Here is a 16,267-nt window from a genome sequence, read left to right on the forward strand (position 1 = left end):
GCTGCTCACAATCTTCCGGTTTTGGCTATTGGCTCCTGCGTCAGTTTGAGCTCCATCACTGTGTCGGCTTTTGATCACTCCCTTACCTTCTGGCACTCGGAGATACTCCAGGCTTGTATTGTATATGTCCTGCCCCATTCCTAGAATCAGCCATTTCTCCAGGGAGTTCTGGTTCCTTTTATTGGAGAATGATTTACTTTATTTTTTGTCTTTTTAAAGATTTTATTTATTTGACAGAGAGATATAGCAAGAGAGGGAACACAGCAGGAGGAGTGGGAGAGGAAGAAGCAAGCTTTCCGCTGAGCAGGGAGCCCGATGCACAACTCGAACCCAGGATACTGGGATCATGATCTGAGCCGAAGTCAGACCCTTGACAACTGAGCCACCCAGGCTCACGGGAAGAATGGTTTTAGAACAGAAACTTTGTCACAATCTACATTCCATTCTGGGATTCTTAACTTTCTGAATGATTTGTTTTCCTAATTTCTATACATGAAGCTTCATTCTTTGTCCTCTAAAGTTTTATCAGTTCTGACAAATGCATATTGTCATGTATCTACCACTACATATCATCCCGAGTAGTTTCACCACCCTAAAAATCCCACTTCATGTATTCAACCCTCTCCCCATCCCCAGTAAATCTTTGGCAACCACTAGTCTATTTACCATCTCTATTTAGATGTAATGTTTAAAAAATATTTATTTTAAAAAAATTTTAAGTTGGAACCTTTATAAACTATTAGACTTTCATAGATAAGGAGTACTTTTTTGGAATGAACATCTTTGACCTAAAAGACGTTATCATACATGATTTGGTTATCATACCTGATTTGGGGGGCTGCCTCTTAAAGTAGCCATAAAATCTTATCATTGTAATAAAGTGACAGTTCACTCATTGTTTCCGTAGACCTCTGAGATGTTTAGAGCAATCAGGGCACTGGGGGTTGGGGGAATAGGATGAAGGAGTTAAAGAGGATGTTTCAACAGGAAATGTAAGAAATTTTAATTCATGCAGGGGAAGAGAGGGGCAGTTCTTGTAGCTCAGATAAGAGTGCTTATGAGTCAGTTGTGAGATACTTGATGTACACTATGATAATCCCTTCACCACTTAGGCTCCATGGAGCACTGGGGTCAGGTTCCACATTGACCTGACGTTTAGAATCTTCCTTTCAATTCTGCAAACTCCTTCTTGCATGTCTACTCTTCTTGCAGTTGCTGTGATGTGTGCTGGAGGCCTCCCTTCTTCTGGTGCTACTTCCCTTTTGGAAGAGATGGACATTCTGCATAATGCAAGGGTTTTCTCTAACTCAGGGTTGGGGGGGTTCCTTCCTGATTACTAATAAGGCTTACCCTGGAAAGACCTGGGTGATCTCAGGTCATACTTCGCTACCCATGCCCTTCTCTCGACATGGCACCAGACCCACAGTTGCTGTTGAATATACAGGATTGCTTTAAATTTGGGGAAGGGGAGCATGGGGAGATCCTTTGTGCTATAGGATGGAAGGTCTTCTGCTCTCATTCTCCTCAGGGGTTCTGGGTTTATACTTCTGAAAAACAAATAGAAGATGTTGGAGGGGAAAAGGTAAGAGACACAGAAGAGAAGATAAAGTTTTGTTTAAACCGAACACAGATCTAGCATGTAAGTGAATAAGAAAGGAACTGGTTGAGTACCAGCCATGTACTAGAGTCTCTTTTGGGAGTCCTCATGTATTTTCCCCCATTTCCCCCTTACAGTGACTCTGTGACATAGATTAAAAACAAAATTTTTATTTGACAGATAAAGAAACTGAGGTTCAGAGAGGCTCATTAACTTGTCTCAGATCACACATTAAAAATTTGAATCTAGATCTCCTTCACTCTGAAGCACTAGTGGCCCATTAAAATCATCTAGGCCCTTGAGGGGCCTAGTTGTCTTAGTCAGTAGAGCATATGACCATTGAGTTCTGGTTCACTTGATTAAGCTCCAAATTGGGTGTGGAGCCTACTTAAAAAAATATATATATCATTTAGGACCTTAAAAAACAAGACAAGCAAATAATAAACCTTGCCTGAGTCCTATCCCAAACCAAATTAAATCCCAATTTCAGAGGGTAGGGTAGGGATGGGCATTAATAATTCTTAAGTGCCCCAAGAGATTATAACGTGTAAGCCAAGGTTGAGAATCCTGGCTCTGCTTGGACAGATGGTATCTCTCCTACTTTCTCCTAAAAGAAGGAAAGAGGTGTTTTCTGAACAGAAGTGCATTTTACTACTCTCAGAGTACTTTCAGATCCAGCCTTGTTCTCCATTTCCTACTCCTCACAGGGTTTCTGATCTGAATAACTGTAAGCAAGCAGATGGAGTCTGGGCAGAGGTTATTATTGATGGAAGAGAAGTAGCAATTCAATCCAGTAAATTAATCTGTGTTTCTCTTCTATTTTTTTGTTTTAAAAGATTTTATCTATTTGTGAGAGAGCAAGCAGGGGGCCTACGTGGCAGGCAGAGGGAGAAGCAGGCTCTTCACCATGCAGGGAGCCTGATGTGGGACTCGATCCCACAACCCTGGGGTCATGACCTGAGCTGAAGGCAGACGCTTAACCAACTGAGCCACTGAGGAGTCCCATGTATTTCTCTTTTGATAAGCCATGTATGTATAGTGCTGATAGACTGTCAAAGCACGATGTCAAATAGTGTCAAGAAAATTTCATGTGATTTTCAAAATGTGCTGGCAAATTTTGTTTGCTGAATATTCATACACCAACACCAAATAGTACTGACTTAATATCTTGCTTTATATGGAGTGAAAGAAGATGGAGCTTGGGTCTATTGCTGGTGGAAAAAAAAAAATGTATGAGTTCCTGAGATTAGATCTGTCAATTGCCCTATAAGATGTAATATTTTACTCCATGATTCTTTTTTTATTTTTTAAAGATTTCATTTATTTATTTGACAGAGAGAGAGATCACAAGTAAGCAGAGAGAAAGGGAGAAGCAGGCTCCCTGCCGAGCAGAGAGCCTGATGCGGGGCACAATCCCAGGACTCCAAAACCATGACCCGAGCTGCAGACAGAGGCCCAACCCACTGGGCCACCCAGGTCCCCTACTCCATGATTCTTTAAGTATTATGATTTACCATGCCTCTGGCATCCCTATCAATTATAAAAGCCCATTCTTTCACAGTCTCCTTTTAGCTTTGAAAGCAACCACAAGCAAGGACTGTTAAAAAAATTCCGAAAGGACATTACCTCAAAATGACATGTTAAACATTATGAGGAACACTTTAGTATATTCAAATATAATAAAGGCTAAATGGATAAATACAGACATTCTTGGAGTTGGAAAAATGTCACTTTTTAAAGTTATCCATGGCATTTAAGATACATAAAACCATAGTGCCTCCTTTCATGAGTTTTATCAACAGAGTTCTGCTTTAATGAAGAATTAGAAACAGTGTAGAGACCAGAATGCCCATCCTCCACCCCATCCTACCAGCTACTTTCCCGATCACGACCCACCAGAGATGCAGATGTTATGATCCCTGCTCTGTCCAAGTCACGTGATTCCTGCTTGCTTGGTCATTGTTGGGCATATACAGAGTCCCTCAAGTTGTCAAAACACACCGTGGATACTGCACTTTAGAGAGAGTGCCTGATTATTGCACTACAAACCAGGAAGTGAATATATTTTTCTGGCTTGTACTGGTGTAATGGCTTTTAGTTTTGACCAGTGTGTTGTTCAATTACTTTTACTTGTCTTACAGATGATCTCTTTCTTCTATTTGCCCCTTAAATGAAATGCTCAGCCTATTTTGTGATCATCATCTTGCCAGATTGTAGCAATTTTTGTCACTGAACCTTGTCATCTTTCAGCCCCAAGCCAGTTTTACATATGGTTTACTGACTCAGTGAACCTTCATCTGGGTTCTTGAAGTCCTTGGAGCAATTTCCTCATCTAACTATTGCATATTACCAGATAATCTCCCATTCTTTGCTTGGGACTCTTTTTTATCAGAAAATTTCAACCATACAAAGTAGAGAAAATGGTAAATCCAATCCCCAGGTACCCATCATCCAGTTTTAGCAATGATCGCCTTATCCCCACTCCGGTTTTAGCTGTGCCTTACAGCCTTCTCTTCTTTTTGGTGCTCATTCCAGATTTCTTTCTTTCTTTTTTTTTCTTTTCTTTTTTTTTAAAGATTTTATTTATTTATTTATTTGACAGAGAGAGAGATCACTAGTAGGCAGGCAGAGAGAGAGGAGGAAGCAGGCTCCCCACTGAGCAGGAAGCCCAACGCGGGGCTCGATCCCAGGACCCTGGGATCATGACCTGAGCTGAAGGCAGAGGCTTTAACCCCACTGAGCCACCCAGGCACACCCCCCCCCCCCAGATTTCTTTTGAACATATTTCAGTATCTTCAAAAGATATGGGTTTCTGAAAAATTACAAACCTAATGCTGTTAAACACTTTTAAAAATTGAATAGTTCTTTAGTATTATCAAATACTATCCAAATTGTGTTCAAATTTCTTCAGTGGTCGTGGAGTTTCTTTTAAATTGGTTTGAATCAGAATTTCAAGGTCCAAATAGTACCTTTGGTTAATATAACATTTAAAGCTCCTTTTCCTAGAGGTACCCCATCCTTTTGTCTTCCCTGACATTTGTTAAAGGACTTGAATTGTTTTGTTGTTATTTCCTCCAGACTAAATTTTAGTGATTGTATTCCTGAAGTGTCTTCCAACAGGGTGTTCTGTGTCCTGTATTTTCTGTAAATTGGTAGTTAGATTTAGAGGGTTCCGTTTTTTAGAAAGACTACCTGAGAAGGGGTGTGTGTGTGTGTGTGTGTGCACGTGTGCATGTGTTTCCATCAGAGGCCTTCAGGGAATGCTTGTAGCTCCTTTTGTGACATCCACAGCCATTGAGAATTATTACTCAGCCTCAGCCCTCAGCACTTTATTTGGTGTTTGTACAACAGTGATACTCTAGTGCTATCAATGTTATGCCTTCATTATCTGGAATACTTCATGAAGAAACCTTCCCTCATCAAATATTTGGTCGTCCTGTGGTACAATCTGTGTAGCAAAGGCATGCTGTTGATATTTACCCTTTTTATTTGCTTTCCAAATAACGAATTGGTTCCAGAGATGAACAATGATTTCTTTAATAACACATACATCTCAACATCCATTGCAATTATTATTCCTTATTGCTGTTCAAATTTTTACTACTTTGGCTAGTAGGAGCCACTTGAAGTCGGCTCCTGAGTCCAGCAGATGCAACCCCAGTAGTTTTAGATAGTCTGTCCTTCTGATATGACAAGATATTCCAGTCCCATAGACTTCCTGCTTCAGACTTGGAATCAGCAATTTTTTTGCAAAGAGCTTTGGTTCATTTTAGTGGAAAACAGTATTTAGCGATCACAATCTTGTGCCGAGGTAGAAGATGATCATTTAGTAAAGACCTACAGGGAATGAGGGAATGAGTTGTGGGGGTTATTTGGGAGAATAGCATTACAGGCAGAAGGAACAGCAGGTGCAAAGATGATGAAACAGAGGGAGCAAGATAAGGGAAATAGTGGGAAAGAAAGAGAGATAGTGAGGAGAAGGGCTGACAGGGCCTCATAGGCTGTTGGAAGAACTTTTGATTAGCTTGGAGTAGATGGGAGCCATTGGAGGATTTTGAACAGAGGAATGACATCATCTTTTGTTTTAACTGAATCACTATGGGTGCTGGGCTGAGAATGGACTGAACAGGGTTTAAAGCAGAATCAGGAGCCCCAGAGAGAAGGCCATCACAGTAAACCAGGTGAGAGGTGAGGTGGCTCTGGCCAGTGTGGTAGTGGAGGTGATGAGAAGGAGTCAGGATCAAGATATATTTTGACTTCTACACAATCACACTGAGCTAGTACCCGCGCCTGGAATCGGGTCGCAACCCCAGCCGTGCCTGCCGCCTGCCACTGCCTCTGGACCATGGACCCCCGCAAAGTGAGCGAGCTTCGGGCTTTCGTGAAAATGTGTAAGCAGGATCCAAGCGTTCTGCACACCGAGGAAATGCGTTTCCTGCGGGAGTGGGTGGAGAGCATGGGGGGTAAAATACCACCTGCCACTCATAAAACTAAATCAGAAGACAGTATCAAGGAAGAAAAACCAGATAGTAAGAAGGCGGAGGAAAACATAAAGACAGATGAACCATCAAGTGAGGAGAGTGATCTAGAAATTGACAATGAAGGTGTGATTGAACCAGATACTGATGCCCCTCAAGAAATGGGAGATGAAAATGCAGAGATAACCGAGGAAATGATGGATCAGGCAAATGATAAAAAAGTGGCTGCCATTGATGCCCTAAATGATGGTGAACTACAGAAAGCCATTGACTTGTTCACAGATGCCATCAAACTAAATCCTCGCTTGGCCATTCTGTATGCCAAGAGAGCCAGTGTCTTCATCAAATTACAGAAGCCAAATGCTGCCATTCGAGACTGTGACAGAGCTATTGAAATAAATCCTGATTCAGCTCAGCCTTATATGTGGCGTGGGAAAGCACATAGACTTCTGGGCCATTGGGAAGAAGCAGCACATGATCTTGCCCTTGCTTGCAAACTGGATTATGATGAAGATGCTAGTGCGATGCTGAAAGAAGTTCAACCGAGGGCCCAGAAAATTGCTGAACATCGGAGAAAATACGAGTGAAAACGTGAAGAGTGAGAGATCAAAGAAAGAATAGAAAGGGTTAAGAAGGCTCGGGAAGAACACGAGAGAGCCCAGAGGGAGGAAGAAGCCAGATGGCAATCAGGAGCTCAGTATGGCTCTTTCCCAGGTGGCTTTCCTGGGGGAATGCCTGGAATGGCAGGGGGGATGCCTGGGATGGCAGGAATGCCTGGGCTCAATGAAATTCTTCGTGATCCGGAAGTTCTTGCAGCCATGCAGGATCCAGAAGTTATGGTGGCCTTCCAGGATGTGGCCCAGAACCCAGCGAATATGTCAAAATATCAGAGCAACCCAAAGGTTATGAATCTCATCAGTAAATTGTCAGCCAAATTTGGAGGTCAAGCATAATGCCCTTCTGACAAATAAAGCCCTTGCTGAAGGAAAAGCAACTTCGATCACCTAGTGGATGTCGCAATAATACAAACCAGTGTACCTCCGACCTTCTCATGAAGAAAGCTGGGGTGCTGTGAAGAGAATCCCTACCCCTCTGCTCCCCATGCAACTGAAACATTCTACAATGGTTTGCCATTAGGGTATTCATTCAGATAATGTTTTCCTACTAGGAACTACAAACTTTAAACACTTTTTAAACCTTAAAAATATTTAAAAACATATTAAAAGGGTGTGTTAGTCCCTACATTTTTCTTTACTAATCATTTCAGTTTTTTTCCTTTGGATTAATTGGGCAAGGAAGATATTTCAGTGTGGAAGATTTATTGCTCAGTTATAACGAGTGAAATAAAGGTTTATTAGTAGGAGGCAACTAATACATTAAAATAGGAGATACGGTTTCTGAGGCATTTTGACTTGTCTTTTTAAATGCTTTATTTATTTTTTTAAAAGATTTTATTTATTTATTTGACAGAGAGAAATCACAAGTAGATGGAGAGGCAGGCAGAGAGAGAGAGAGAGAGGGAAGCAGGCTCCCTGCTGAGTAGAGAGCCCGATGCGGGACTCGATCCCAGGACCCCGAGATCATGACCTGAGCCGAAGGCAGCGGCTTAACCCACTGAGCCACCCAGGCGCCCTAAATGCTTTATTTTTTAAACACAATTTATTTTGATAGAACCATTGGGACCACCAGTATTGCAGTCGGACCTGGGTAGGGTCCAGAAGTGCTTGGCAGGGCAGCAACAACCTTACTCCTTTTATATAGTGTGCACCCTTGTGCAGATGCATTTAAATCTTACACTGTGGTGAAGGGATGATTTTTATAATGCTGCAGTAGACTTGGATTACTTAGCTGTGTTCTTGTCTGATATAGAAAATAAATGTTTTGCATTATTTCCACAAAAAAAGAAGAGATATTTTGAAAATGGAATCCACAGAATTTGCTAAATGATTGGACTTGGGACTGTGAGAAAAGAGAATTCAATGTGACACCAAGCTTTAGGGACTGAGTTGTAAATGAAATAATAAAACATCATAATAATATGAATGGCGACTCTTCTGTGGTTCAGTGCTATGTTTGGGGGGTGGCGGTGAAAAGAGAGGGCAGGCCAAGCACCACAGAGGACTAGATACTTAGGCAGAGTCATGAAGAATATGTGGGAGGACCAGGTGAAAAAGAGGGGAAAGAACATTCTGAGCAGAGGGAGCAACAGGGGACGTAGGAGGTTAACGTTTGGAAAAGGCTGTCTTGTGTCAGTACAATTTGTGTTGAGTCTAGAGTCCTGAAAGGACGGTGGGTTTGGAATGATTCTTTGATTTTGGAACATAGGGATCTGGCAGGAAATGAGTCTAGAGAGGCAGAGGGGAACCGTACGTATTCTACGGTAAGAATTTGAATTTTGTTTTATGGATGATAAGGAGATTAGAACTTTCTAAGCTTGGGAATGACATTATCAGGTAGACACTTCAGAAAGATCATCTGGGCAGTTCAGTGAGAGAGACTGGAGGTATAAAAAAATGAAACATCCATCATTTTAAGAATTTATCAAAGATCCTTTTATCATTAACAGAAAGGTAAATATCTTCACCCCTTTCGAAGAACTCCCTCTGTCCTTCTGAGTGCCATTTTTATTTTCTACTATTACAAATAATGATAACATGAATAATGATGATTTTTTTTTTTTTTTTTTGGTTCAGAAATAGGGTTTATTTTTTAAGATAAATTTTCAGGCCTTTAAAAAGACACACATAAACCCCATCTGTTTTGTAATTATTCTTGGATGAATGAGAGGCAATATTTACTTAACTACATAGTGTTTTCATATGCCAAGGAGGGTGTGAACACCAGACAGTATGTTTTAACTGTAGCACAGAACATGTTACCAGAAGAAGCATTTGACATTTAGTCAAAAAGTTCTCATAATTTGAGGTGGAGGCTAAAACCATGTTTCTATTTCTGTATATTCAATTTGGTGAACTTCAAATCTTTACGAGGTGCTAGTTACTATAATGAGATTTTACCTCTTCTGGTTGAACCAGAAGTTGGGTGCTTAACTCTTGATAACTTCTCTCTCTTTGATGTCATTGTAAGAGAAATGAGTCAATTGTCAAAGTAACCTTTCATCAGCTGTATGATGTCCAAGTAGAACATTGCTTTGAATTTTATTTTATTTCATTTTTTATTATTTTGAATTTTATTTTTCTTTGAAATAGAGAACTATTGCCACAGCGCCCGGTATGGGGCTCTCTTGGACATGTTCGTGTTTGTTGTTTGTTTCTCCCACCTAAGCCCTCATCTGCAACGATCTTCCATTTGATCATTCTTTTCTCCTAGCTTTGGTGGTCTGTTTTCCATTTTGTAGTTCACAGGGTATTTTGGGGACATGCTGTCTTTCAAATTTTTCTCTAAAACAGTGATGACAAGACAGTCATAAACCTATAAGATTGTTGATTTTTACAAATATCTCATTATCTTACTTATTACAATAGGACAAATATCAAATCAATATTCTTTGTTAGTGATGGAATCTAAACTGGCTCTAGAGAAGGCATCCATTGGATTTTTCATTTAACATAATTAATTGTTAGTATAAATGCAAAATCCTGCAACTATGAACCACTTAGTAAGATAAAAGAAGAGTTTTCTTGTACAGACTCAGATTTATTAAAACACCAAACATTTATTGAGCACATACACTGTGCTGGTCACCATGCAATAGATGTCCGAAACTGAAAAGTCTGCCCCTGCCTTTCTTAAAGTCTCATGGAGAATATATTTTCTATATAGAGTCAAAACCAATTTGTAATAGTCACTAATTTAATGGTTTATTATGAAGAAAAAGTCTTACGGTATAACTGGCTTTTGATACAAGTTCTCATGTTAGAGAGGTGGTGTACAAAAAGCATGTAGTAGGAATCAGAAACCGTACCTACACCTGTGCACTGCTATTTATTCATCGATTCAGCCATTTATCAAACATTTATTGAGAGCCTACGCTGTGGAGCCACTGTATTGGGTGCCGGGGAGCAAGGTAGCAAAGATGAGAGACCATGCAGCTCCCTGATCGCACGCTCCCTCTCTGTGAACATGAGCAGATGGCTTAAAATTTCCTCGCCTCTAAACTTGGTTAGACTAGAGGTCTTCGGTCTCTTTCCAAATCTAAAATGCCTAAGATTTGTTATAGCCTAGTGCAGGGAGAATCTGCCCAAGGGGCTTTGGGTCTTGAGCACTTACCTTCCTCTGGGAGGGCTGTCTTGTCCTAATTTCAAAATAACATCGAACATACACAGTTTGGAATGTTTTGCTCGGCCTCTCGCCTACATTTGGGTCATCTTGGCAAAGGCTGGGTGTGGCAATTCATGCTCCTAAGACTTCAGAGGTAGGAGGCTAAAGTTTGGAAAAAGTGGACGACTTGCATCAGTACAGGTGGACGGCTGCTCCCGGCCGCAGCCTCCTTGGCCTTCCCACCAATAACACGGCTCCTCCCGCCACAGCGTCCATCTGCGACAGGACCTGCTGTTCTTCCGCTCTCAGTGAGCCTCGAAAAAGGGATTGCTCATCAGAGGACCAGCAGGGATCCGCTTTCAGGGGCGGGAAGGACTGTTCTCGAGTCCCACAGTTTTTCCAGTGGGTATCAGCAAACAAGCTTCCTGTTATCTGGTTTCAAAACTGCAATAAGTAAATAGCTTTTTTGCTTGCAGCCAAGATACGTATCTCAAGGAGAAAAATGGATTTCTGTAGCAAAGAGAGAGGGAAAGCGAGCTACTTGAACATACATTGCTTTAAGAACACGAAAAATTACCACCCGCACAACTCCTCGTGGTCTTTAGGGAAATGAGCAGCTGCACTCAGCCAATCTCTTCTTTCGAGTGGAGTCAATGAAACAGACATAGGGGTTGAGGTTCCTTCCGAAACGGGGCCGGCTAATTTAGCCCCTCCCCTGAGCCCGAGGGTCTGTTATATCTCGGTTCCTTGAGTACCTCGCTCACTGAGACCGACCACAGCAAGCAGAGGCTGAAAAAATAAAGAGCAAAGAGGAAGAAAACAAAGGCCGCCAGTTATGGAAGATAGAAAGGGTAAGAGCAAATTGATTTGATCCGAATCCTTAAGAAACAAAAAAAAAAAAAAAAAAAAAAAAAAAAAGAGGAGGAAAAAAAAAAAAAACCCTCCAGAAAAGCCCAGACCAAAAGCAAGTACTTGAAAGAGCAAGAGGCATAAATCCCCAAATGAACTTTCCCACCCTCTCCTTCTGAGAGGAGGCAGAGAAAGAACTTTGGGAAACTTTTTAGGAAGCAAAGCCTGGGGTGGTTTAGTCAGGGGTGGCTCTTGAGCAAGCTGGAGGAGCTCATGAATATTCACGATCAATTTGCATGCAGATCTGGTGTTTTAGCGGCAAATGACTTCTTCAGTCCCTTTGCAGTTTAAGAAGTAGCTGCCTCATTTGTAGTCCAGAGTCATCTTGCTTCGGGTCTGTACCTCAGTGAGTTTGCTTGAAGATGCTGGGCTCAGCGTGTAGGAGATTTGTTTTGTTCTCGAATTTCCTGCGTGCTTTCCTGTTGTGAAATTAGCAAAGTCTTCTCTGCCAGGAGTTAGACAGAGAAGTTAATGTGGCAAGAGGCTGTCACAACAAGACCCGGGAGTACGTCTTGCAAAAGACTGAATGTTTCTGGGATTGTGTGAATGTGTATGGGAGCGGGGGAGAGGAGTGAAGGGTTGGAGGGATGAACAGTTTTATCTTGAAAAAGCAAGGCATATCTGAGTGACTATATTTAGATTGTGTCTAAAAACTATAAGAGCGGCCTGGTTTTCCAGATGGTGTGCAGTCTCTGTCTTTTACCTCTTTTGGGCATTTTCTGCCACCGCGGAGAGCCAGCTGCTTGCTAGCCCATGGGAGCCAGGAGGAGTCCCCGCAGCGGTGTGGCTGTGTCGGGTTGCAAACCCTCCTCTTCATCATCTCTAATTTCTGATATTCCCCACATGTTTTTATCACATAGCACGCAGAGCAAAGGGATGAGTAGCCTACAGATTCTTAATAATGATGGCAGTTGTAGCTGTTAATGTTTACCAGGTCTCTACTCCGTGCGGAGAGCTCTTCTAAGCACGTTACCCATATTATTTATTCCTTTTATTCCTTGAACCGACTTCAGAGGTGAGTGTTATCATTATCATTCCCATTTTCCAGGTGGTGGAGTTGATGCAATGTGAGAATGGCTTGCCCCAGGATCTCATGGTTAGTGAGTGGTGAATGTGGATGCAGGTAGTAGGACACAGGGTCCGTGGGCCTTTCGCTCTGTACTCCCACATTGTTACTCCACCTGAAGGCTCCCGCTTCGGTCCTGACGTGGTTGATTCTGGATTTCAAAGCCTTGAAGCTATGGGGGAAATGACACCTGAAATCTCAAGTCTGAGAAGGAATTTGTGCTTTGCTGTCAGTTCCCATTCATTTTTCTCATGTGGGGCTCATGGCCATTTTCTATGGGAGAGTCCAGGTATTGTCATTTTTACCCTCTTACCAAAGATACAGACTTGGGCTAGGAGGGGTTCAGTGACAGTAATCACACAGACCAGAAATCCCCTGCCTCTGGTTTCTCTTCAAACCTGCAGAGTGAGCCCAGTCATCTCTGAACTTCTGTCCCTACCCCCAGCCACTTTCAGTTCCCCAAGTGACCTTACTCCTTTCCTCCCCCCCTACCCCCCCACCGGACTGTTGCATGGCACTCGCCTCTGCCCCAGAGAGGCTTGTCTGGCCTTCTCCTTCCCCTTCAGTCTGGAGCCAAGCTGCCTAGGGTTGAATCCCAGCTCTACTATTTACTAACTGGGTGCCTCAGTTTTTTCATCTGTAAAATGAGGAGAATAATAATATCTACCTCATAAGGTTATTATTATAAGGACTGAATAAGGGATTCATGCAAAATTCTCAGAACAGGATCTGATGCATAATGTATGTGCTCAGGAAATGTTAGCTGCTGCATTCATTCCTTCAGGTTTCATCCTGGTTGTTATTCCCTGCATTAAGCTTCCTCTAACCCTTCAAACCTTAGATTAGCCCCCGTCTAGGATGTTTCTTCAACACCTCACAGCTTACACCTAAACTGTTGCTTGCCACACTCATCCACATTCCTGCCCTCTGTGTTGCTTACCTTGACAATAATTTCTTTATCCACCTTTGGATCGGCAGCATCTAATACAATGTTTAGCACATAATGGGAACTCAACAAATATTTAATAAACTAAGTATTATTATTTTAGTTGATGTTTATCCAAGAATCAGGAGGCTGGCTAAAAAGGGGACCTGTGACTCTTCTGGTTATTGTGTGTGGCGCTGTGAGCAGCAGAGTCCCCCACGACACCCTGTGAGAGGTGGGGCGGGAAGGCCCGCAAGCAACTAGCACAGGTGCAGGTGCAGGAAGGTTCTGGAGACGGCGGAGCTGCACATCAGCCTGAAGAACTAGGATGAACACTTCTCAGACACTGTCAGGCTTAACTCTCTTCCCCACCCAAGCTCTCCGTATGTCTTGGGGCCTGGCAGCACTGTGTTGAGAGGCCAAGGCTGTGGATATTCCCTGCCTGGACAGGAAGGTGCTGAAGAAACTCAACAAGGATAAAAAAAATAATCAAGAAGCTGTCCAAGAAGTATGATGCCTTTTTGGCTTCAGAATCTCTGATTGAGCAGATCCCACAAATCCTGGGGCCAGGCCTCAATAAGGCTGGCGAGTTCCCTTCCTTACTGATGCAGAGGGAGAACAGAGTGACGGAATGGATGAAGTGAAGTCCACAATCAAATTCCAGACGAAGAAGGTGCTGTGTCTGGCAGTGGCAATTGGCCCATGAAGATAACACATGATGAGCTCGTGTACGACATCTACTTAGCAGTCAGTTTCCTGGTGTCATTGCTCAAGAATAACTGGCAGAGCATCTGGGCTTTATACATCAAGAGCTTCATTGGCAATTCCTAGCATTTGTACTAAGGCACCGTTTAATAAACATTAGTGCTATCAAAACAAACAAACAAACAAACAAAGAACTAAAAGGGGACCTATGAATTTGCAATAGAGTTCCTACTGGTACATACTGTTCTTTTATGCGCTCTACTAAGACATCCCTCTAAGTGAATACACTGAGAAATGAGATGCCTCCCTTCTAGGTGGGTGAGCTTTGGAGCTGATGTGGCCCCATGCCAGAGAACCTAGTTCGGCCCATCCACCTCTGGCAGAACTTCAGCCCCCACTGCCCGTTCAGCCAGGGGCCAAACTGCAGATTTCAGATGCCTCCTAGTTCAACCTTGCTATCTCTGAACAGAACTTCTGGTTCCAGAAATAGTGCCTCCCCAACCCCATCAAAGAGCAACCTTAGAGTCTGAGACAATGTTCTCTGGTAATAGAAGAGAAATATACACTGCAGAGGTTGGCCCTGGATAAAATTATAAAGAACATTAAATTTGTTTCCAGCACCCTCCCTTTCCTCTTCCTGGCATACCTTCAAAGCAATCCGACAAATATTATTGTGTGTCTACCATTAAGTCCCTATGCCAGATGTGTGGGATATAAACAGTTTGCTCACAGTCTAGTGAGGAAGACAGATATATATACAACCGATTCTAATTGAAACCAGACTCTGTGAAGTGCTAATAATAATAGCTAACATTGATTATTATGAGCCAGAAGCTGTTTCACATAAACTTCAGGACAAATCTGTGATATAGTTTTCTGCATCTTATAGCTGTGGAGAGAATGACTCATCCAAGGTCACAGAGCCAGCATAATAGGGGGAATTTATTTTATTCAAGTGTAATTAACATACAGTGTCATATTAGTTTCAGGTGTACAATATAATGATTTAACAAGTGTCTTTTTTTTTTTAAAGATTTATTTATTTGAAAGATAGAGATCACAAGTAGGCAGAAAGGCAGGCAGAGAGAGAGGAGGAAGCAGGCTCCCCGCTGAGCAGAGAGCCCGATGCGGGGCTCGATCCCAGCACCCTGGGATCATGACCCGAGCCTAAGGCAGAGGCTTAACCCACTGAGCCACCCAGGCGCCCTAACAAGTGTCTTTTAAAATTATTTATTTATTTATTTGACAGACAGAGATCATAAGTAGGCAGAGAGGCAGGCAGAGAGAGAGAGAGAGAGAGAGAGGAGGAAGTAGGCTCCCTGCTGAGCAGAGAGCCCAACACGGAGCTCTATCCCAGGACCCTGGGATCATGACCTGAGCCGAAGACAGAGGCTTTAACCCACTGAGCCACCCAGGCGCCCCTTAACAAGTCTCTTTTTAAAAAGATTTTATTTGGGGTGCCTGGGTGGCTCAGTGGGTTAAATGCCCTGCTTTCGTCTCAGGTCATGAATTCAGGGTCCCACGTCGGACTCTCTGCTCAGAGGGGAGCTTGCTTCCCTTCCTCTCTCTCTGCCTGCCTCTCTGCCTACTTGTGATCTCTGTCAAATAAATAAATAAAATCTTTAAAAAAATTTTTATTTATTTATTTTTAGAGGCAGGGAGCAGAGGGGGAGGGAGAAGGACAAGCAGACTCTGCGCTAAATATGGAGCTTGACATGGGGCTCCATCTCATGACCCTGAGATCACGACCTGAGCCAAAATCAAGACCCAGATGCTTAACAGGCTGAGCCACCCAGGTGCCCCAACAATTCAACAATTCTGTACAGTACTTAGTGCTCATCATCATAAGTATATTCTCGATTCCCTTCACCTATTTCACCTTCCTCCCACCCACCTCTCTTCTGGCAACTACCAGTTTGTTCTTTGTATTTAAGAGTCTATTTTTGCTTGTCTTTTTCTTTGTTTCTTTGTTCTGTTTCTTAAATTCCACATGAGTCACATCAGATGGCATTTGTCTTTCTCTGACTGACTTATTTCATAACATTATACCCTCTGGGTCCATCTATGGTCTTACAAACAGCCAGGTGTTATTCTTTATTCTTTTTTATGATTGAGCAGAATTCCATTGAATATGTATACCACCTCTTCTTCTTTTCTTTTTTAAAGGAAGCTCCACAGCCAGTGCAGGGCTTGAACTCACAACCCTGAGATCAAGAGTTGCATGTTTCACCGGCTGAGCCAGCCGGGCACCCCTGCCACTTCTTTATCCATTCATCTATCAGTGGATGCTTGGGTTGCTTCCATAGCTTCATTATTTGAAATACTGCTGTAATAAATACAAGGGAGCATATACTTTTTAAATTAGT

General features: G+C 42.5%; 1 protein-coding gene and 2 pseudogenes across 4 annotated transcripts in view; all 3 read left to right on the plus strand.

Annotated features, from left to right (window-relative positions):
- The first annotated feature begins 5,848 nt into the window (after positions 1–5,848).
- LOC309860256 (hsc70-interacting protein pseudogene) lies at positions 5,849–7,319 on the plus strand (annotated as a pseudogene). The gene has a single exon. The product of its transcript is annotated as a hsc70-interacting protein pseudogene (transcript).
- A 1,118-nt stretch (positions 7,320–8,437) lies between these two features.
- ENTPD1 (ectonucleoside triphosphate diphosphohydrolase 1) overlaps positions 8,438–16,267 on the plus strand; it is a 97,049-nt gene continuing 89,219 nt past the window's right edge. The window contains exon 1 of one of the 2 annotated variants that reach the window (XM_082722111.1): positions 8,438–8,455. Coding sequence is in view for 1 of the 2 variants with exons in the window: in XM_082722110.1 (XP_082578236.1) it covers positions 11,132–11,147 (16 nt within the window). In the remaining variant the exon portion in view is untranslated. Of the gene's footprint in view, positions 8,456–10,934; positions 11,148–16,267 lie in introns of those variants that run through there. The other variant, XM_082722110.1, reaches the window with a different exon arrangement.
- LOC309858753 (large ribosomal subunit protein uL1 pseudogene) lies at positions 12,534–15,081 on the plus strand (annotated as a pseudogene). The gene is made up of 2 exons: positions 12,534–12,560; positions 13,482–15,081. The product of its transcript is annotated as a large ribosomal subunit protein uL1 pseudogene (transcript).

The sequence above is a fragment of the Mustela nivalis genome (assembly GCF_964662115.1).
Source record: "Mustela nivalis genome assembly, chromosome: 2".
Classification (NCBI taxonomy): Eukaryota; Metazoa; Chordata; class Mammalia; order Carnivora; family Mustelidae; genus Mustela; species Mustela nivalis.